The 22,465-nt window shown below is 37.1% G+C and overlaps 2 protein-coding genes and 1 long non-coding RNA gene across 4 annotated transcripts in view; 1 reads left to right on the plus strand and 2 right to left on the minus strand.

Moving 5' to 3' along the window:
• The window catches only part of MCCC2 (methylcrotonyl-CoA carboxylase subunit 2), a 67,227-nt gene extending 62,953 nt beyond the window's left edge, over positions 1–4,274 (minus strand). For both annotated transcript variants that reach the window (XM_080803639.1, XM_080803638.1), the window contains exon 1: positions 3,985–4,274. In XM_080803639.1, coding sequence (XP_080659765.1) covers positions 3,985–4,113 — 129 coding nt within the window. In that variant the 5' untranslated portion in view covers positions 4,114–4,274. The remainder of the gene's footprint in view (positions 1–3,984) is intronic.
• Positions 4,275–4,458: 184 nt separating this feature from the next.
• On the plus strand, positions 4,459–22,062 carry LOC308342925. The gene is made up of 3 exons (XR_013966827.1): positions 4,459–5,462; positions 18,388–18,556; positions 21,896–22,062. It is a non-coding gene; the product is annotated as an uncharacterized lncRNA (long non-coding RNA).
• BDP1 (BDP1 general transcription factor IIIB subunit) overlaps positions 12,330–22,465 on the minus strand; it is a 92,826-nt gene continuing 82,690 nt past the window's right edge. The window contains exons 37-40 of the mRNA XM_080803640.1: positions 19,348–19,387; positions 18,451–18,718; positions 17,729–17,975; positions 12,330–12,797 (exon numbers count right to left, since the gene is read on the minus strand). Of these exons, the coding sequence (XP_080659766.1) occupies positions 12,666–12,797; positions 17,729–17,975; positions 18,451–18,718; positions 19,348–19,387 (687 nt within the window). The 3' untranslated portion in view covers positions 12,330–12,665. The remainder of the gene's footprint in view (positions 12,798–17,728; positions 17,976–18,450; positions 18,719–19,347; positions 19,388–22,465) is intronic.

Genomic DNA, 22,465 nt, shown 5'->3' on the forward strand with positions numbered 1-22,465 from the left:
TGAGGAACATTACTGAATATCAATAATCCGTTAATAACAGCCAATATCCAATTAGTGAAGATATTTCCTCAACTGGCGGATAGATGTTTTTTAAAGTTTGCTTATTTAAATAGGACTCTATGGAAGGTCTGTATACCCACAACTGGCTGATGTTTCTTAAGTCTTTTGTGAAATGTAAGTTCTCCCATCTTTTTTTTTGGTCTTGATATGTTCTGTTTGTCCCATAGATTTTTTCCCACAATGCTAAGTGTAACCTCCTAGTGTCCTTTAACAAGTTCTCATTCTCTTGCAGATCACAGAGACTGATGGGATTCTGTTGTGCCTTTAGTTTCCTTCCGTGCCCCCCAGCTCAAGAATGAACTGATCTCCCTCCCCTGCTTATGCTCTCAATCTCTCTAAAATAAATAAAAACTTAAAAAATAAAAAATAAAGTGTACTCAAACCCAAGATGGAATCACTACAGCCTCTGACATCGCCCAATTTACAACAAAGTCAATCAAAGCTAAAAACTACTTACACGAGGGATCTTTATCCTAGCTAAGTCAGCCTCCCAGTTAAGAAATAAAGGAAACTGGGCAGCTGGGTGGCTCAGTTGGTTAAGCGTCTGCATTCGGCTCAGGTCATGATCCCGGGGTTCTGGGATCGAGTCCCTTTTGGGCTCCCTGCTCAACCGGGAGCCTGCTTCTCCCCCTCCCACTCCCCCTGCTTGGGCTCTCTCTGTCAAATAAATAAATAAAATCTTATAAAAAAAAAGAAAGAAAGGAAAGTATCACTAATTGCTAAGGCTTTCTGAAGCACATGGCCATAAGAAGTGACAGCGGACAGTACATACTCCTAGCCACTAATAAAACTGTGCACAGAGACATCAGACTGTGGCCAGGGCTCCTATGTCCCATCTCCCATCCAAGGCATGGCTTTTTTATTCTTCTCTTGTAGCTTCTTTGCATCAAAGAAGCTTACTACTTACAAGCTTACTACTTGTAAGCTAGAGGTCCCAGAAGATAAGGGTACAACCCAAGTGAAATCTTTCAACATCCAACATACGAAGAACATGTCTGCTCTCCCCATACTATATATTATTTGTGGCAGACCCTGCTTATCCATATCCATTCTTCCCATCTTTCTTGATGATGAAATCCTACTTTCATTCAAGGTGACAACATGCCCCAGCTGAAACACTAACATATCCGAGCCTCCTTTTGTAGACAGGTGCGGCCACATGACTTAATTCTAACCAATGAAATATAGGCAGACGTTGTTAGGCATGACTTCTAGAAAGGCTTCTTAAAAAGAGAACAAGCAGGTGAGGGTGTCCTTTTGCCTACTCACCCTTCTTCTCCTTAACCTGAACTCTGTATGTGATAGGTGGAGCTTAGGCAGCCACCTCTAGGGCATGAGGCAGATTGTCCTACTTGCTCAAAATTCTTTTGTCCCTCTGCACCATTACTAAAATAACAGCAAAGTAGTGTGAGATTATAGTTCCCCATCCACATTCCATGAGTCTGTCCATTTTACTTTTTTTGACCAGTGGGATATGGGCAAAACGGACAGCGCATCCACTGCAAGCAGAGGCTCTAAGAGGGACAGTGTTTCCATACTCTCCTCCTGCGCCCCAGCCCTCCATTAGGAGAGGCGCATCTCTCAGTAGCCACTTTCCCTTCAAACTGGGCTCTGGAATAAAAAACAAACCTCAATCTGACACGCTGCCTGGGCAAGAATTGCCACAACCAACCCATAGATCCCAGAGCAAAAAATGAATATTTGTTCTTTTGGACACAGAAATCTGGGGACTGTCTGCTATTCAGCATTACTGAAGCAAAAGCTGGCTCAACAGATCCTGAGATGACGATGTGGACAGAAGGAAAAGTTGAGAGAGCTACTACTCCTTGAGGGTTTATTATATCCCAGGCCATGTTGTAAGTGGTCACTAAGTGTCCTGATGACACCATGCCATATGCAATTATTAATGCTATCACACAGTTGAGGTAACTGAGGCACAGAGAGATGAAGTAACTGGCCCTAAATTACTCAGCTAACAAGTAGTAGAGGTAGGATTTAAACCAAGGCTCACTAGCTCCAGACCCTTGCTGTTACATTTTTGCATATTTCCCTTCAAGTTTTTTTCCCCCTCTGTGGAAATATGTTGTTAGTTTTTAACACACATGAAATACTAGACCAGTGTCTTTTCCATCCTATCACAACTACTTCCCCAATTACTAGTGCACAGACTGGACCAGAACATTAAACACCTCAGAACATTAAACACATTAAACACACTCAGGCCCACACTCCCTAATCCCTAGCTAACAACAGCCACCATCAAAAACATAGGCCTGGGGGCGCCTGGGTGGCTCAGTCGTCAAGCATCTGCCTGTGGCTCGGGTCATGGTACCAGGGTCCTGGGATTGAGGCCCCACATTGGGCTCCCTGCTCAGCAGGAAGCTGGCTTTCCCTCTCCCACTCCCTCCGCTTGTGTTCCTGCTCTCACTGTGTCTCTCTCTGTCGAATAAATAAACATAATCTTAAAAAAAAAAAAAATAGGCCTGAACCTAAAGCCAAAAAAGATGGCAGACCAGGAAGCTCATTCTCCCGAGACATCCCAAAACAACAAAACTGGCTAAAACAACCTTATAGAAGCCCCAGAAGATAATCAAAGGCCTCCAGCAACCAGAACACCCAACCAAGAAGCCATATTCCAAATGGGAAGAAATCTATCCTCCATACTGCCACCACGCTGATGATTCTACCATGTCCTTGGGATCTTGCCGCTTCTCTACTCAAGTATCTCAGCAGACAGCAAAATGCAATGTGAATGTGGCTTCCGCACATAAGACCCTCCACTATTTAATCTCATCTACTCCATGAATTCCCTACCCTAGTCATGCCTTCAAAGTCCTCATACCCACTATACTCTCTTAACTTATCTATGTTCTCATAACTCCCTTAATTTGTATAATCTTGCCTCTCCTCTTTAGCCCTGAACGTGGCCAGCTCTCACCCAACAATCAAGATCCAACTCACTCATCACCTCCTATCTGCAGCTTTCTGTAACTATCTTTTCAAGCTTTAGACACCACTTATAATGTACAATAGTTACACGCTTTCTTGTCCATCTTCGACACAAAATTATGATTCCATTCCTACACATCTATACCAAATACCTAAAATACTGTCTAGACCACAGAAACCACTTAATATTTCTGAATCAAACATTCTTTCCTGACTCCAGAAAATCTAGACTCTTGGAAGACTCTTATTGGATATTGTTTCTGACTGAGCCTACTTATTTTCTTTCAATATAAAGAAAGTGTTTAAATGTCTTTTCTTAAAGTTAACTGTACAATTTAAATGTTATCTGTATAAGTTCAGAAACCATGGAACAGGGTGAAATTTTCTAGCTGGTACTTCACAAGCTGTTTCTTTGACCTTGCTATATACCTCCCGATTCCAAAAAAGGCCCTTCAAAGATTGTGTGTGATAAGCGTGTTCTATTAACAACTATTCAAGTAAAGTCTGTTAAGCACAACCCAGGGTTACCTGTGCTAGGCCAGTGGTTCCCAGAGCTGGCCTCCGCTGCCAAGTCCTGAGGATTTCATCAGCAATGCAAACACCAAATCCCCACCCCAGAGACCCCAAAGGTCCAGGGTGGAGCTTAAAGCAGCTGTACATTTAACAAGTTCCTCAGCTGACAATGCTGACCAGGTTTTGAGAACCACTGATTTCAAAGATACAATGTACAGTGCCAGGGCTCAAAGTGAACTAAGATGTATTTGACTTGGAACTACCTTCTTTTGCAAACTTCACGACCTTCACTGCGTCCCAGAATCAAGACTGGGGGTTCCAGAGAAAGCAAAAGAGGTGTTAAAGTGTGCCCACCCTCCACCTGCTTCCTAGTCCGGCCGTCACTGGCGGACAGGTGGAAAAGGAATCACAGGCTGTCAAGGAATACCAGGCCCGGGCCGCCGGGGCGCTCACCCAGCCTACCTGGTAGATGCCAGAGCCCGAGTCTGGCTGGGTGCCCAGCGTGGCCACCGAGTCCCCGTGATAAGCGCGCAGCCCGGGGACAAAGGAGCGGGCGCAGGATCGCAGGGCTAACCTCAGGGCAGCCCACATGACAGCCGGCAGGGAGCGAGGGACCAGCGCCAGAGAGGGGCCTGGGAACGCTCAGAGGTGGCTCTTTCACCTCCGGCTTCCCGTTTTCGGAGCACCACACCGCTCTCCTTGCAGCCCCAACACGCCTGAATCCTCCCAGGTTCTCAGGCCAGCCGTAGCACGTGTCTGCGCACGCCGGCCGTAATAGGTCGTCGCTGCACACCTCGCCCCCTGAAGACAGCCAATAAGGGCAGAGGCGCAGCCCCGCGAGGTCCTGTCGCATCGCGAGCTCGGGAGTTCCGCGGTCCGGAGGCGGAGCTACCTTGGTTGCCGCCCCTCCTCTCTCGGGGCTGAGCTGCCTCGGTAAGGTTTGGTTTTTCTGCGATCCGCTTCGGTTCATTTTGTACGTGCTGCTGTCTTCTTCACCTCTTGATAGAAAGGGACTGAAGCTTGAAAAATCCTATCCTTATATGAGAGCTGGAAACTGAACCGGCATTAAGCTGTCCTAAGAAACAAAACTCTTTAGAGGAGATAAGTATTTATTCATTCAACAAATACTTCTTCAGTGTCTCCTATTGTCCATTGCTTTTCTGGCGCTGGGTTTTACAACTTAGTGAGTCTTCCAGCTTTGCCTTCCTTTTCAGGTGTTTTTTCCGTTTCGTTTTGTTTTTGTTTTTGGCTATTGGGGGCCAGTTTCTTGAGATTCCGTATTATTTTTCGTATGGGTTTTTCTATTAATGCCACACACACACACACGTCACTGGGGTTTTGATAGGGATTGTATTGAATCTGTTGCTCATCCTTGTATAGTATTGACATTGTAACAGTATTAAGTTTTACCATCCATGGACATGGGATGTGTTCCCATGTATTTGTGTCTCCTTTCTTTTAGCATTGTTTTGTAGTTTTCATCGTGCAAGTCTTACATCTCCTTGGTTAATTCCTATTTTATTCTTTGTATTTTATTCTTTTTAATACTATTGTAAATGGAATTGTCTTTGTAGTTTCCTTTTCAACTGTTCATTATTACTGTATAAAAGTGCAACTGACTGATTTTTTAGTGTTGACTTTGTATCCTGCTACTTTGTTGAATTCATTTATTAGTTCTAACAGTTTTGGGGGGGTCTTTAGCGTTTTCTACATATTCGTCATCTACAAAGTGATAATTTTACTTCTTTCCTTCAGTTTGAATGCCTTTTCTTTCTTTCCTAATTGCTCTGGCTAGGACTTCCAGTACTATGTTGAATGGCGGTGACAAGAGTGAGCATTCTTGCCTTGTTCCTGATCTTCGAAGGAAATGCTTTCAGTCTTTCATCACTGAGTATGGAGTTTGCTGAGCATTTTTCATGTGTGGCCTTTATGATGTTAAGGTAGTTTTCTTCTATTCCTAGTTGGTTGTTTTTATCATGAAAGAGTATTGAATTTTGTCAAATGCTTTTTTGCATTAACTGAGACGATCATGTGTGCCTTTTTCTTCTTTCTTGTTAATGTGACATATTTGTCATCATTCAGCATTTAATATGCTGCCGAATTCATTTCACCAGTATTTTATTGAGGATTTTTGCATCAACATGCATAAGGGATATTGGTCTATAAGGTTCTTGTATCTTTGTCTGGCTTTGGTATCAGGATTATGATGGCCTCAGAATGGGTCAGGAAGTGTTACCAACTTTTTATAAAAGTTTGAGGAGAATTGGTATTAGTTCTTTAAATGTTTGGTAGAATTTACCAGTGAAGCCATGAAGTCTAGTGCTTTTCTTTGTCTGGAGGATTTTGTTTTGTTTTAGTTTTGGGGTTTTTTAAAATTACTGATTCAATCCTCTCACTATAGATCAGTACAAGTTTTCTGTTTCTTTGAGATTAAGTCTTGGTAGGTTTTGTGTGGTAGGAATTTGTCCGTTTCATCGAGTTATCCAGTTTGTTGGTGCACATTTGTTCCTAATGTTCAGTTTACTTTTTACTTTAGGGAATACAGTATTTCAACTTTCATGGTGGAAATAAAGATGTTTTTACTTGTTTCTGTCATAAATGATCCCAAGGCCACAAAAAAAATTCATGTCCCACCTTCAATTACAGTAGGAGAAATGGGGCACACCTGGATGGCTCAGTTAGTTAAGTCACCGACAGACTTGATTTCAGCTCAGGTCATGACCTCAGGGTGGTAAGATCAAGCTCCACATCATGCTCTGCCCTGGGTGTGGAACCTGCTTGGGATTTACCCTCCTTCTCTCTCTGCACCCCTTCCCTAGCATGTGCACCCTATCTCTCTAAAAAAACAAAGTAGAAGATATATGAAAGACAGTAGGCAAAAATAGGAATAATAAATTTAGAAGAAAAAAAGGAAGCTGAAATCTAACTGCTTGCAGTGGAAGATAAAAACAAGTAACAAGGGGCACCTGGGTGGCTCAGTAGTTAAACATTTGCCTTCGGCTCAGGTCATGATCCCAGGGTGCTGGTATCGAGCCCCACATTGGGCTCCCTGCTCAGTGGGGAGTCTGCTTCTCCCTCTCTGTCTACCGTTCACCCTGCTCATGCTCTCTCAAAGAAATAAAAGTCTTTAAAAAAAAAAAAAAACTTTAGACTATGAATGGATGTTATGGAAAATGCCATTATTAAAATCTTAATTGTAATACAAAAATCAGTTGCCTATTTCAGCAATAAACAATTAGAAAATGAACATTTTAAAAACCATTTATAATGGTATAAATGTTATAAATGGGGTTGTGAGTTTGAGCCCCATGTTGTGTGTAGAAATTACTTGAAATCTTTTTTAAGAAGTACTTAAAAGTATATCTAACAAATGAGGTGATACTATGTATTTAAACATAGTATTTGTACAAGAATATTTACATAGCTTTATTGAAAACACCAAAATTTGCAAACACTCCTGTAGGAAAATGGACAGAAAATTAGGAGGTATTCATATAATGTGGTATCCTCATAAAATGGAATACAACTCAGCAACAAAAGCAAACAACTACTAACGGGGATGAATCCCAAAAACACGTTGAGCAAAAATTACCAAATACAAAAAAAAAAAAGCACAGTATGTGATTCCACAAAGTTTAAGGAACAGGCTAAACTACTCTTTGTGGATGAGAGAGGGGAAGGGGCTTAAGGGAACTTCCTAGGGTGATGGAAACGTTTTGTGGGATTGTCAGAGAGGCGTATGTATTGTCAGTCCTCAAACAATATGTAAGATCTATTTATTTTATTAAATGCATACTATGCCTTAAAAACATTAACTGAAGAAAACAGTGTTGACTCAAAATTATGAACCAAATCAAAGGATGATGGTTTTACATGATGACTCACATTCTGTGATTTGATTCTATAAATTTGTTAGAAGCATTAGGACTGTCTAGGCCTTCCCGCTGCCAATCTTGTGACTAACAAAGTTGCTTCTAAAAAGAAATAGATGCTTCAGTTTTTCTCCAGAAGTCAAAATTGAGACAATCTCCCCCTTCCCAAAACAAGAACAAAACAACAAAAGTGAAGAAAAGAAAGAGGAGGAGGGAGGGACAAAGAAATGGAAAGCAGTAGAGAAAAGATAACTTAAGGAACGAATAAAAGTGGTAAAAAATAAAATGATTAATAGAAGTTGCAGATATGAGAACAATGAAATTGGAAGGGACAAAATTATCAAAACAATAATACAAGAACATTTCCCAAAAGGGAAGTAAATGAGTTTCCCTATTAAAAAGGTCCATTAAGTGTCCAGCAGCATGAATGCAGGGGCAGGAAAGGAGGGCGGGCTTACACCAAAGTTCATTATTGTGCAGAATACCAGGTCAAAAAACTGTAAATAGGCAAGCCACATCCAAAGGATAGGGAATCAGAATGGAACCAAACTTTTAAACACTGAAAACTGGAAGACGATGGAGCATGCCTTCAAAATGATGTAAAAATTATTTTCAAATTATTCAGGAAATTCTATTCATAGCCCAACTGAGAGTAGAATAAAGAAATTTCAGACACATGAAGTTTTAAATAATGCTATCAGCCATGTACCCTTTCACAGTAAACAGTGGAAGATATGCCAAAACAAATTAAGAAAGACAAGGGCATGGGCTCAAGAAACAGAATCTAAACCAAGAAAGAGAGGTAGGAAATTCACAGAGTAATAGATGAGGGAAGTCTCATGACAACAGCTATACTGCACATAGAGATCTGTAAAGCCCCTGGTCCAGTTTAAAGTAGGAAGAAAGAGCTCCAGAAAGTGTTCCAGGAAAAAAAAAAGAAAGGAAGAAAACAGTTTACCTTACAGTTTGACCATGTGGAAAAGTATATGCAGAGGCATTTTAAACACTTGCTGGAGGGTGTGGAAAGTTAAGTCACAGGTTCAAAAACAAAACCCAAAGCAAATGAAAGAAGTGCAGCAGTTATTAACTCCAAGAAAAACAAAAGCTTGTACCATGTCACCTTAGTACATAAAGAGATATAGCACTGAATAATTACAATTAATACAGTAACAATACTAAATATGGACTAAACCTTATGATTAACATACTAAGAGGGAAGCAAGGAGGGGAGTTTTAAGAAAGCTATTTAAGATTTTATTTAATTTACTTGACAGAGAGAGAGAGAGCACAAAGTGGGGGGAACAGCAGGCAGAGGGAGAGGAAGAACCAGGCTCCTTGCTGAGCAGGAAGCCCAATGGAGGGCTCAATCCCAGGACTCTGGGATCATTACCTAAGCCGAAAGCAGATGCTTACCTGAGTGAATCACCCAGGAGCCCCAAGAAAGCTAAAATTCTTAAGTACCATGACAGAATGTCAGTTATCAATGTCTAACATTGTAAATTCTATAAATAACAGAATAACCATATTTAGAAATAGGTAATAGCAGAAGACACAGCTTGTTTGAAATGTAGCACTACTTGACTTTTTCAGCCATGTATAATAATTTTTAAAAATATGATATAATGCATACTAAAAGGTTAGTACCATGTCTAGCATAATAAATGGTAGCCTGTTGTTTTAAAGAAGTGAAAGTTTTTAAAATCTATGGTGGGGGTAGGGGGGAGGGGTAAAAAGGGTCAGAATGAGTTTAGTACAAAACTTGTGTGAAGTATTGACCCCAAATTTAGCTTTGCATTGAAAAAGAAAATAATACAAAGGTTCACACAGCCCATATACAAAAACAAAACAACAACAACAACAAAATCAAACCAGTGAAACAGAAGCCCAATTATTCCTGGCACTGAAGCCAAAGAGAAATTATCCTAAATAGGATTCTCATAGGTAGGATATTGGGTGATATAACTATTTAAAACTCTCTAATACCATTACAGTAAAAATATCAATTTCTTTAGGCTTTTATTCTATTTCACATAATGTCTCTAAACACAACCAGACCAAAAAATATAGGCAGCTCATATATAAAGCTCTTTGATAATATGAGTAAATTCTAGATAAAAATTCTGTCCTGGACTTCAGAAGTCCAGGATTATATTATGGCCAGGACAAAAGTTTCTCTACAGAGAAAACAAAGTGGGAAGAAAAAACAGGAAAAGAGACTGAGTTCTTATACCTAAAACTTCATTATATATGGAATAAATAAACAAGAAAGCAACTCTTCACATGTCCTAAATGGGAGGGAGGGAGAAATCTATACTTTATTTTTATAAGATCAAAAAAATAGGGGTGCCTGGGTGGCTCAGTGGGTTGAGCCTCTGTCTTCGGCTCAGATCATGATCTCAGGGTCCTGGGATCGAGCCCTGGGTCGGGCTCCCTGCTCAGCGGGGAGTCTGCTTCTCGCTCTCTCTCTGCCTGCCTACTTGTGATCTCTCTCTCTGTCAAATAAATAAATAAATAAATAAAAATCTAAAAAATATATATATATATCCTTCACACATGCACATAAGACAAAAGATTAATTCTTCCACTTACATTTTTATGGAAGGAAGAAAGTATATGCTATAGGTGAAAAACTGACAAGTTTTGGTTAAACAATATCTTTAAGTCATGTGAAAAGAAAAAACAGAAATAGTATAAAATAACTTTTATTTACATAATTTATATGTATAGAACATAACTGCTTTCTTTAGAACAAGAAAATTTACAAATGACAGGTATTGCTTTTTTGTCAAAAACTCCTTCAAGCAAGAGAGTATATATGGTCATTTCTAATTTGAATAACATGGTGGTAAGCAGCAGATACTCACATTTTTAACTGTGCCTCAATCATTTACCAACAGTTAAGCTTTTAAAATCATCATGTTGACCACTTGCTAAAATATAAGTATTCAGGAGGAAAAGTCAAGAAAACAAAGACCATTATTCATACCTCCTTTCAGATTTACAAAATAATTCTTCTTTACAACATCATCTTTACAGGAATATAAACAAAGGGTACGACTAATTCTTTCCACCTTGTAAGGTAAATACAATGATTAAGTTTCTGATTTTCCCAGGTTAGTTTAAAGGATATAATAGTAGGACAATTTATCTTGGCTGACTTGATTCTCTTACACAATGAACACCCAAAGATAAAATTATTTTTTTATATAGTAAGAAGTTACACCTTCCATAAAATGAATTCATTATAGATGAACAAGAGACAGATGTTAACAAAGTTAAAAAATAAATATTACACAAGGGATAAAATAATACTTTAACTGTGGCAACCTAACATCTAAACTAAGATTAAATGAAAGAAACTGTTTCAAAATATGAGACTTTAAAAAATTTATAAAAACAGGGCATTAAAATAGCTATGTGATTGACGACCATGATTTTTGTGACATATTAATCACATGAAATAAATTAATGCATACCTACTGAGAATTTCCACTCAGATTTATAGATCTTCCTTGATGACACAAAAGTTAAATTATAATTTCACTATAAAGCAATGAATAAGAAATGCTCTAATTGCAATTTTAGGATTACTGTTACATTTGCTGAACCACATCCTATTTTACTAGTGAAGTTGAAAATTGGCCACGATTTTTTCCAATATACAAACACAATTATCTAGATATTAAAATATCTTCCCAGTTGAAATACTGATCATTTTGTAATGCAATCATCACAGTTTTAATTGTGATGCACAACTAATAACTTCAATGACAGATATGTCAAAGATAAAATGTCAGCACCTTAAGGTAAGAAAATTACTATCTAATACAGGGATCAAATGAAAAGCCCATTACAGCCATGTCAATCCCTTCAGTATTGTCTGTGGCTGTTTTCACACTGAAACAGCAGAACTGAACAGCTGCCACAGAGGCCATCCAGCCTGCAAATTCAAGAATATTTTCTAGAAAATGTTTCCAACTCCTGCTCTGAGGCTTTTCAAATAAAAGAACAAATTTGTTTTTGAGAAGTTTGATTTGAACCACCGAAGATTTGCTTGGGTAGATAATGGAATTACATATATAAAAAGCAAAATTTCAAAATCAAAAACAACCCTTAAATTAATACTGATGATAATCACTGACTAAATAAAGTCTTATTATCTTATTTTCTGTTTTAATATCACAATTATGTTCTGTGCTTAAAGGCCTAAGAGCCCCTTAAGCAAAATTTAATGGGGGAAAAAACTATCAAGAAATTAGTTTTTAAAAAAAGGAATGTGAGTGAGTGTGTGTGTGTGTGTGTGTGTGTGTGTAAAAGGGACTGAGTTTTGTATGTAAATCTCCCTCATAAATTAAGGGTTTTTTTTCCCATACAAATCCTGAGATTATCCAAAAAATAAGAAAAACAAAAACTTCACAGTACAAATTCAATATACTAAACTATGAGAAAAAAATGTATTCAAAACACATATACTATCCAAATACTTTTAGTGATATAACTATAAATATCTTTAAAAATTAAAGGGAAAAGGGACAAACACAAATTTGTCAATGTTGTCTTTACCCATAATCTGAGTGGTGAAAATAATTAAAACTGAATATTCTTTTAAATAAAAAATTTAAAAATAAATAAACTTTTTGATGTTTCATTTTTATAAATAAGTTTAAATACTACTTGTTCAATTAGGACTAATGTTACATCAACATGAATTAGAAAAATACATATTTTCCAGTCAAATAGCTGATAATAGAAAAGTTTTTAACATTTACCATACTAAACTGGAATCTCACAATATGCTTTCATATGCTTAGAGGCAACTGTAAAGGCCTTCAGCAAAACAAACAAAAAACAAAACCAAAAAAAAAAAAAACCAGAAAAAAACCTTTACAAAAGAAGTTCACTAAATGCTAAATAAATACAATCCACCTCCAAGTAAGTCGGCACTGTGATTTATACAGAGAGTTTACCCACAGCGTTCCAAAATGTCCCCATGTGTTCAGCACAGGAAGAGTCAAAACGTGAACGAGAAGCTATTTCTGTCTCAGAAGCAGTCTTAATTGCTTTGTATTTCCAAAATGCTGAATCAATCAGAATGAAAGGAACCTCAGCAATGTTTTCCACTGATTATAAAAGCTTCAAATCAAGCTCTTAAATATTCAAAATCAATCTAAAGAAAAATAGCCAGTGATGCTTTTTTCTAAATACTGCTTAGTTGATATTTGACTCTGGAAATCCTAGACTTAAAAAAAAACAATAAAAAAAAAAAGACTTTTATTCTGTTTCATCTACTTCGATAAAGATATCACCAAAGAAATATTCTGAGACTGTGGTTGGCTCCTCCTCGGGTACCCGGTTTTGGCTACTTTTACATTCTTCTTTTGGTAAGGGACGATCACAAGAAGCCTAAAAAGATAATAAAAATAAGTATGCAAATATAACATTTATATATTGGTAGTGGTCATCTAAATTGCCATCTCTTTGAAAAGCAATATAGTAATAAATATTAAGAGCTTTAAATATGTTCATATTCTTTGACCCAATAATTTCATTTCTGTGCTGTTTTATTAAGGAAATAATACTAAACATAGAATGTTATGAGTAAGATAACCTTTGAAACATTAGTTAAAATAATAAAACTGGACTCAACAAACACAACAGTGGGCATGATTAGATTAATTACAGTGTACATATGATCCATTATTTTACCCTAATTTCCATGAAAAAAATTTTAATACAGAAAAGCATAACATCAAATCTATAATGAAACATTTTAATAACCTGCAAAAGAATACAGACCCACAAAACGGAACAGTACTCCAAGGCAACTACAAATTAAAGCAATCCTATCAAAAGTTAGCATACTGGGCGCCTGGGTGGCTCAGTGGGTTGGGCCACTGCCTTCGGCTCAGGTCATGATCTCAGGGTCCTGGGATCGAGTCCCACATCAGGCTCTCTGCTCAGCAGGGAGCCTGCTTCCCTCTCACTCTCTCTGCCTGCCTCTCTGCCTACTTGTGATCTCTCTCTGTCAAATAAATAAATAAAATCTTTTTTAAAAAAGTTAGCATACTTAGGAACTTATAAAAAATTAAGACAACATGGTATTGTCATTGGAACAGACTTATATATCAATGAAAAAGAAGACTAGAAATATCCCTAACACATATACTGCAAATTTAGTATGAGAAAAGTTGGATTATTTAATAAATGATGTTGGAAAACTATATAACCATATTAGAAAAAAAAGTCAAACCAAAATAAATTCAAGATAAATGATTTAAATGTGAAAAAAATTTTTTTAAATCTATTCTAGGGACGCCTGGGTGGGTCAGTCTGTTAAGCATCTACCTTTAGCTCAGGCCATGATCTCAGGATCCTGAGACTGAGCCCCAAGTCAGGCCCCCTGCTGCCCAGCCTCCCCTCCCCACTCCCCCACCCCCACCACCTCCTGCTCATGCTCCCTCAAATAAATAAATAAAATCTTAAAAAACAATATACTCTAAAATATCATGGGAAAATACTTTAATAATCCTGGACTAGGGGAGAGGGAGTTATCTTGTTAAATGAGTTGAAATGCAGAAGTCATAAAAAGATTGATAAATTCACTTATGTAAAAATTTTTTAAATGTCCACATGGCAAAAACTACTGTACACAAAATCAAAAAACAAATGACATATAGGTTAAAAAAATTAGTAAATATATACATATAACCTTTATCACAAAGGGTTTTCGTTAATGGAAATCAACATGAAAAATACTAATGATGCAATTTTTTTTTAAAAAATCAAACAGAGTGCCTGGATGGTTTAGTCGGTTAAGTGTCTGCCTTGGGCTCATCATGATCCCAGGGTCCTGGGATTGAGTCCCTCATCGGGCTCTCTGCTCAGTGGGGAGCCTGCTTCTCCCTCTCCCTCTGCTGCTCCCCCTGCTTGTGCTCACTCTCTCTGTGTGTCAATTAAATAAATAAATAAATAAAATCTTTTTTAAAAAATCAAACATATGAACAGATGGTTCACGGAGAAAGCATGAATGATTCAAATACATGAAGAAGTGCTCAACCTCACTCATATGCTCATTAAATCTACAAAGAATTCCAAAAGTGAAAAAAAAAAAAAATGACATGCTAGTGTGAGGAAAAAGACCCTAGTCTCCTACACTGCTGCTAAGAACAGAAACTAATACATTCCGTATGGAAGACACTCAAGCAATCTCTATCAAAAGAATAACCCCCTTTTGGGAACCTGGGTGGCTCAGTGGGTTAAAGCCTCTGCTTTCGGCTCAGATCATGATCCCAGGGTCCTGGGATCGAGTCCCACATCGGGCTCTCTGCTCGGCGGGGAGCCTGCTTCCTCCTCTCTCTCTCGGCCTGCCTCTCTGCCTACTTGTGATCTCTGTCTGTCAAATAAATAAATAAAATATTAAAAAAAAATAACCCCCTTTTGATCCAACAATTCTATTTCTAGGAATTCAACCTGTAGATAAATGTGTAAAGTCACTCGTTTATAAGTTAGTTATTACCATATTATTTGAAGCAGCAAATCCATTAGGAATAACCTAAATGCCTACCAGTGTGAGACCACTATTACTCTATGGTACATCAAAACAGTGGGATATGATCTAGTCATTAAAATTATTCCTGAAAAATGAAGTTATGTTCATACAAGAACTTAGATATGAATGTTCACAGCAGCTTTATTCGTAAGAGCCAAAAACTGAAAATAACCTGTATGTCCTTCAGTAGGTGAAAGGATAAATGTGACTGGTAACATACTATGGAATACTATTCAACAATGTAAGGAACAAATACATAAAACCATTTGGATGACTCTCTAGGGAAGTATGCTGAATGGGAAAAAAGTGAATTCTAAATGTATGATTCCATTTACACAACTGTATACAATATTCCACTGACATAACATTCTCAGAATGACAAATTTAATGGGATAGAACAGGTCGCCAGAAGTTAAGGAGAGTGTGGGGGTGCAATGAATGTGAGTTTGTCTATAGAAGGCAATACACAGGATCACTGTGGTGACAGAATTCTTCTGTCTTGACTGTGGCAATGTCAATATTCTGGTTATGCTATCGTACTACAGTTCTGCAAGATGTTAACATTGAGGAAAACTGGATGGAGGGTACGTGGGATCCCTCTGTATTGTTTTTTACAACTGCATGTGAATCTACTATTATCCCATAATAAAAAGTTTAACTTTAATTTTAAAAAAGAGAGAGGGGCACCTGGGTGTCTCAGATAGTGGAGTGTCAGACTTTTGATTTCGGCTCAGGTCATGGTCTCAGGGCGGTGAGATCCAGCCAGAGTCAGGCTCCGTGCATAGCACAGGCTGCTTAGGATTCTCTCTCTCTCCCTCTGCCCCTCCCCCTGCTCACACATGCTCTTTCTCTCACTCTCAAATAAATAAAATCTTTTAAAAACGTAAAGATTTTATTTATTTGAGACAGAGAGACAGTGAGAGGGCACAAGCAGGAGGGCGGGGAGGAGAAACACACTTAATCAAGTGAGCCATCTCAGCGCCCCTAAACAGAGTTAGTTTTAAAACTGCTTACTGAACGTTTTATACCTATGGAGAGAAAAACTTCCTTAATCATAAAAGCAACTTAAGAAATTGTAAAGAAAGGGGGCATCTAGGTGGCTCAGTGGGTTAAAGCCTCTGCCTTCGGCTCAGGTCATGATCCCAGGGTCCTGGGATGGAGCTCCACATCAGGCTCTCTGGTCAGCAGGGAGCCTGCCTCCTCCTCTCTCTCTGCCTGCCTCTCTGCCTACTTGTTATCTCTGTCAAATAAATAAAATCTTTAAAAAAAAAAAAAGAGAAATTGTAAAGAAAAAATTGATTTGACTATTTAAAGCTTATGTGTATATTAAAAACCCTACAAAATTTTTTAAAGTAAATGAATTTGAAAAAATTACTTGCAGTAAAGAGCTAAAAGGTATGGGGCTTTTTTACATAAGGATCTCACATAAGTTGATAAGAAAACCACCTAGAGGGCGCCTGGGTGGCTCAGTGGGTTAAAGCCTCTGCCTTCAGCTCAGGTCATGATCCCAGGGTCCTGGGATCGAGCCCCACATCAGGCTCTCTGCTCCGCGGGGAGCCTGCTTCCCCCTTTCTCTCTGCCTGCCTCTCTGCTTACTTGTGATTTCTGTCTGTCAAATAAATAAATAAAATCTTTAAAAAAAAAAAAAAAGAAAGAAAGAAAAGAAAATCACCTAGATCCCAAAAGCTATAAATCAGCAAAAGATAGGAACAAAAAAGAAGAAAAAAGAGAAAAAATCTAGTAAATGCATGGGAAAAAATGAAGTCACTAATAACAAAAGAAATGCTAATTAAACAGATAGAATTATATTTCTACCCTCTACTGTCATATTAAATAAGAAAAAAAATTTATTTTCAAGAGTTAATATCTAAAGCTGGCAAGACTATGACCTTAACTGGCACAGTTACACTGCTGGTAATTTTAACAACTGTTCTCCACAGTCATTTGGCTATAATAAAGATTCATAATATACTGGTCCCAGAAAATAATTCTAGGAAATATGAAGTATTTTTAAAAATTTTAAAGACAGTCTTTACAAAAGTACTCCTTTTGAGACTCATGCTATCTAACAGGTTACCAGCCTCTTCTGTGTTGAAATCCTAAGTAACCAATCCCAATACTCTTCCAAAGTTTCTGATATAAGTTCATATATGTTTCCATCCCAGGACTTGCCATATGAGCATGCAGAGAAATGAAACATGCAAATAAATTCTAATTTTACTATTCCTTGAATTCTTATGGGTTTCAGGACATTTCCCCCCAAACAAATAAAACACCAGCACCATTTTGTTTTGCATCCATAGATCAGAAAGTTCTCTGCATTAAAAGAATGACAATTAAAGTGTCCATGTACGGCTGGCTTAAATGCCTCTGTACTAAAAGAGCTGTAACTTCCTAATTCAATATCTTATCTTCCTTTCTTATAGTGAGGTATGATGGGGAGAAGACAGACAAGAGATGCTCTGAAACAATTTCTAATATCCAAATGAAAATAGCAATTGCCATGTTTTTCCTAGTTAAGTCTGATTTCTAACCCATTCTTTTTTTTTTTTTTTAAGATTTTATTTATTTGACAGACAGACATCACAAGCAGGCAGAGAGGCAGGCAGAGAGAGAGAGGAGGAAGCAGGCTCCCCACTGAGCAGAGAGCCCGATACAGGGCTCGATCCCAGGACCCTGAGATCATGACCTGAGCCAAAGGCAGAGGCTTTAACCCACTGAGCCACCCAGGCGCCCCTCTAACCCATTCTATACAAACAATAAAAATATAACAGTTATCACATACCTGAGTTGCTGAACTGCCAATACTCTCAGATTGAGTATCAACAACACTTGGAGATGGAGGCTGATCAGAGGACTCTTGGATTTTTTTCTGGCTTTCACTGAGCAGATTTGATCTTTTCAAATTCTTTCTTGATACAGGTATAAGAGGTTTTATACGTTTCTTATTATAAACCTGAGTAGGTTCATCAGACTCCAAACTATTCTTTGAACATATTAAAGACAAAAATCCCAGGGGTCTTCTGCCAGGTCTAGAAATGCAAATGTAAAGATATTCAAGAATATGCAAGAAGAGAGATTCCTAATACCAACTTCTTTCCATGAATGCTAAAATGGCACATGTGATACCACATTAGTGCTATCAGCATATCTAATAAATATCTTTATTATTTTGATCATTATATACCAGTAGCTGGTACACCATCATACCAGCAGGTGCCAATGCAGATTTTCTACCTAAAAAGTTAGTTTCAGCATTTAAAGTTAAGCTCCTGTTATATGGAATTTAGTATTTATCTGAAGAGTCCTACAAAATGCTGACTACCGAATTTCCTCTGATAAAACTCCTTCCCTTTACATTACTGACAGAGAGTTATGTTTATAAAACAGCATCCTTAGTAGTGAACTTAGTCTTTACATATATATCATATCTGTTGCATACAGGTTACATTTACTCTTTGAGAAAGAGAATGGAGAGAATCTCTGTTAAAGAGCATCTCATGGTACCTGGATAATGGGGTTTTTGAAGATGATGCAAGGCTATTCATTTGTTCAGACTTCGAAGCAGCACAAGTTCCCTCCTCCTTAGCAGACACAATCCTCTCATCCTGAGGTAACTGAGATGTACTTTTTTCTATATGTGTATCTGTTATTTTATCAAGAGACTCAGATCCTATACTCTGAAAAGTTGGTTCAAGTTGCTCTTTCTGAGGTTCTGGAGTTATATGTGTGCTTCCTGAGGTAGGGAAGATACCTTGTTCCTTATAAGACTCCCCTTCAAAAAATGAAGACAAATGATAAGCACAGAGAACACATATTGAAATCTGTATATACAACTTAACTGTAATATTTGAAGGAAAGAAATCATGACATTCTACCATAAACTTACCCTAATAAGAATAAACTAAATTATAAATTAATATGTAAGTCATCTGGACTATTAAGAACTTTCTAGCTGGTAAAAAAAAAAAAAAAAAGTATGGTTAGAATTTTTTCATTCAGATACAAAATAGTCCTACCAACATATTTTGACCTAGAAAATCTTTCTCCATGAATCTATCTTCAACTAACAAAATAAGAGTTATCACCTGCTAATCGCTGGGTAGTAAACCAAAGGAACTATAAAAACCCTTTTATGCTCAGCTTTCTAATTCCTAAAATATAATTGTTCAGCTTTTACAGGACATCCTGTAGCCACATAGTTTTCTATTAATTACAGGATTAAAGTAGCTTTGTATGGCTAAGAAAGTGCCAAATCCAAGATCTCAGCTGCGGAGAAAAACATAAGAATCAAAGCAAGATAATTCTTAGAGAAAGTGAGCAAGATCTCTTTTTCAATTCCAAATTTGAACAGATGCATCAAAAATAGCCAATTGTAATCACATTAAAATTTATTTCACTCACCTGTTTCCTCAGAAGCATTTATCATTTCCTTTGAACACACCTGTTTTAAGAAAATTAAGAAAAATAAATTTATCAAGTAAAACTTCTTTCTTTTTTTCTTTTACTTTTTTTTTTTTTTAAATAAAGTAAGCATGTATCTCCCAGAAACCTCTGGGGTAAAAGATGTTTTATGGAAATACTACCAACATTTATGAAAAAGACATTGCTACTATTAGTAAATCTGTTCCAGAGCACAGTAAAAGAGAAGTTTTCCAATGCTTTTAATAAACCAGTATTAATATTAATTCAAATTCTGATTATAACCAGTACAAAAATATCAAATATAATAGTACAAGCATAATCCAGCAACATATCAAAAGACTAACACATCATAATCAAACAGAGTTTGTCTCAAGAATGCAAAGATGTTTCAGTATGTGAAATTTAGTATAAATCAACTGAACTAAGGAGAAAAATAATATCCCCATCTGTATGTTTAGGGGAAAGTATCCAATATTATTCATACTTTAAAAAAAGACATTTTCTTAACACCATAAACTGTAATTACTGCAATTCAAAACCAGCATCCCACTTCATAAACACTGGAAATATTCTCATTTAAATCAGGAATAAGAAAAAGATGTCTACTATCAGGACTGTTTTCTGATATTTTTTGAGTTTTATTAGCCTATATAGAAAAGGGAAAGAAATTAAGTGTATACAAAGTATATGAGAAGAATTAGAAAACCCAACAGAATCAAGTGAAAAATTACTGTAGGTGGTAAGGGGAATTCAGTAAGCTCTCTACTGTTTTGTTGTCAATGATAACGACAACAAAAAAGATAAAATTCTTAGGGGATACCTAATAAGAAACGGACCAGAATTTGAATGAAGAACTGAAAATACCATTGAGACATAAAAGAGTAATTAAACAAGTTGAAAGACATACTATGGTTTTGGATTAAAAAAAAAAATCCCAACATAACAAAAATTCTGACACCAACTTTTCCTACATTAACTGGTCAAGTTAATATGATCCTAATTTAAGTATCAATAGTTTCTTTTTTTTTTTTTTTAAGCTCTAAACAAGTAAATTCTAAAATTAACATCAACTTTAGGACATATACCCAGCTAGGAAAAACTTGAAAAAAATAAAATAATGTGCAGGGGAGAGAGAAACTTCCCATTAAGATAGCAAAGCATTTAAAAACTACACTAATTTAAAACAGTGGGACACTGTTGCCCTAGAACAAACAGGTGAATCTCAAAGTAGAAGAAAATTCAGGAATACACTCAAATACATATGGGACTTCATATCCAATAAGTGGAATTTTAAATCAGTGGAGAAAAAATGAATTATTCAACAAATGGTGCTGGTACAACTAAGTAGGCACCTGGAAAACATGAAATTGGTTCCACTCTTCTAACACCAAAATAAATTCTAAACAAATCATTAATGTTAACTCTAAGAATTTATACTAAATCTCAAGGTAGACTTTCAATGTGTAACACAATCCCCAGAAGCCATACATAAAAAGACTGATAAATGGATTACATAAAAATATGTTTGCATGTCTCTGTGACTGCTGTATGTGTGCATTCTAGAATTTACAATTATAACTTCAACATTTTATAAGCATTTTTTATTGTCAGAATGTTTAAAGTTTAAAAAATAAAAATCACAAATAAGATAAAGAGGGGTCTGGGTGGCTCAGTCCGTTAAGTATGTGCCTTCGGCTCAGGTCATGATCCCGGAGTCCTAGGATTGAGCCCCACACTGGGCTCCCTGCTCAGTGGGGAGCCTGTTTCTCGCTCTACCTCACCTGCAACTCCCCCTGCTTGTGTGCTGCTCTTCCTCTCTCTGTCAAATAAGTAAAATCTTAAAATAAAAAAATAAAAAAATTTTTTAAAACCACAATGTTTGAAAGGAATGCTGATAAACTGATGAAAATGGGTGACTGATACACAGGGATACATTATACTTCCCTACGTTTTTAAATTCTTGAAAATTTTCGTATTAAAAAATCTAGGGCACCTGGCTGGCTCAGTGTATGGAGCATGTGACTCCTGATCTTGGAGCTGTGAATTCAAGCCCCGCACTGGATGTAGAGATTATTTAAATATAAAATCTTACCCCCATACCCAAAAAAATCAACCAAAAAGAAGTCTGCAAGAAAAAAAGAACACACACAAAAAGTAGAGTCAAAAGACAAAAAGTAGGAAAAAATATATGCAACTCCTTCAAAGACATACACAACACAGAGTTCCTCCAAATCTCTAGGAAAAAGATCAACAACACAACCAGAAAAATGGCTAAAGAACACAAAGTCATTTCACAGAGAAAGGAATACAAAAGGCTTCTAAGTATATGAAAGATATTCAACCTTACTTGTCATAAGAGAAATTAAAACCATTCAGGGTAGTTGGGTTATGGACATTGGGGAGGGTATGTGCTATGGTGAATGCTGTGAAATGTGTAAGCCTGATGATTCATAGACCTGTACCCCTGGGGCAAATAATACATTATATGTTAATAAAAAATTCTGTGATACCATCTTCCACCCATCAGATATACAAGAATCCACTGCCAAAAAAAAAGAAGAAGAAGAAGAATCCACTGCCTCTTGTTGTCTGCCCTCACCTAAGGACTACTGGTCTTCAACTATCCCTTTGAGAAAAGGGATTCTAAATCAACTTTCCCAAAAATAAATAAATAAATTAACTCTTCCACAGTGTAGCTACATGGTGAGATAAATTATCATGAGTATTGGAAACATAAACAAGTGGGTGCCAAGAAACCTTTAACAGAGTGGCTGGTGATCAAATCCGCATAGTATCTTCACGCTTCCCAACGACAGTGATGACTGAGCTAAAGAAGTTTCTATGTTTGGCAAGAAAATGTTTCATAAAAAGGTAATAAAAGAAATGCCCTGGGACGTGAAGAAAGATGGTGCTTTCTAGAAACTGAAAGATGGCCAATATGGTTAGAGAGTGAGGCACACAGTGAGATCAGAGACAGAAATGGGCCAGACAAATAGAGGGTTTTTAAGGTTCTGGTTTTCTTCCTAAAAGCAATGGATAGCTTTACGCATTATGGTAATACTGATGATGATACTACTATTACTATTTTACACAACGG

Source organism: Martes martes (genome assembly GCF_963455335.1).
Source record: "Martes martes genome assembly, chromosome: 5".
NCBI lineage: Eukaryota > Metazoa > Chordata > Mammalia > Carnivora > Mustelidae > Martes > Martes martes.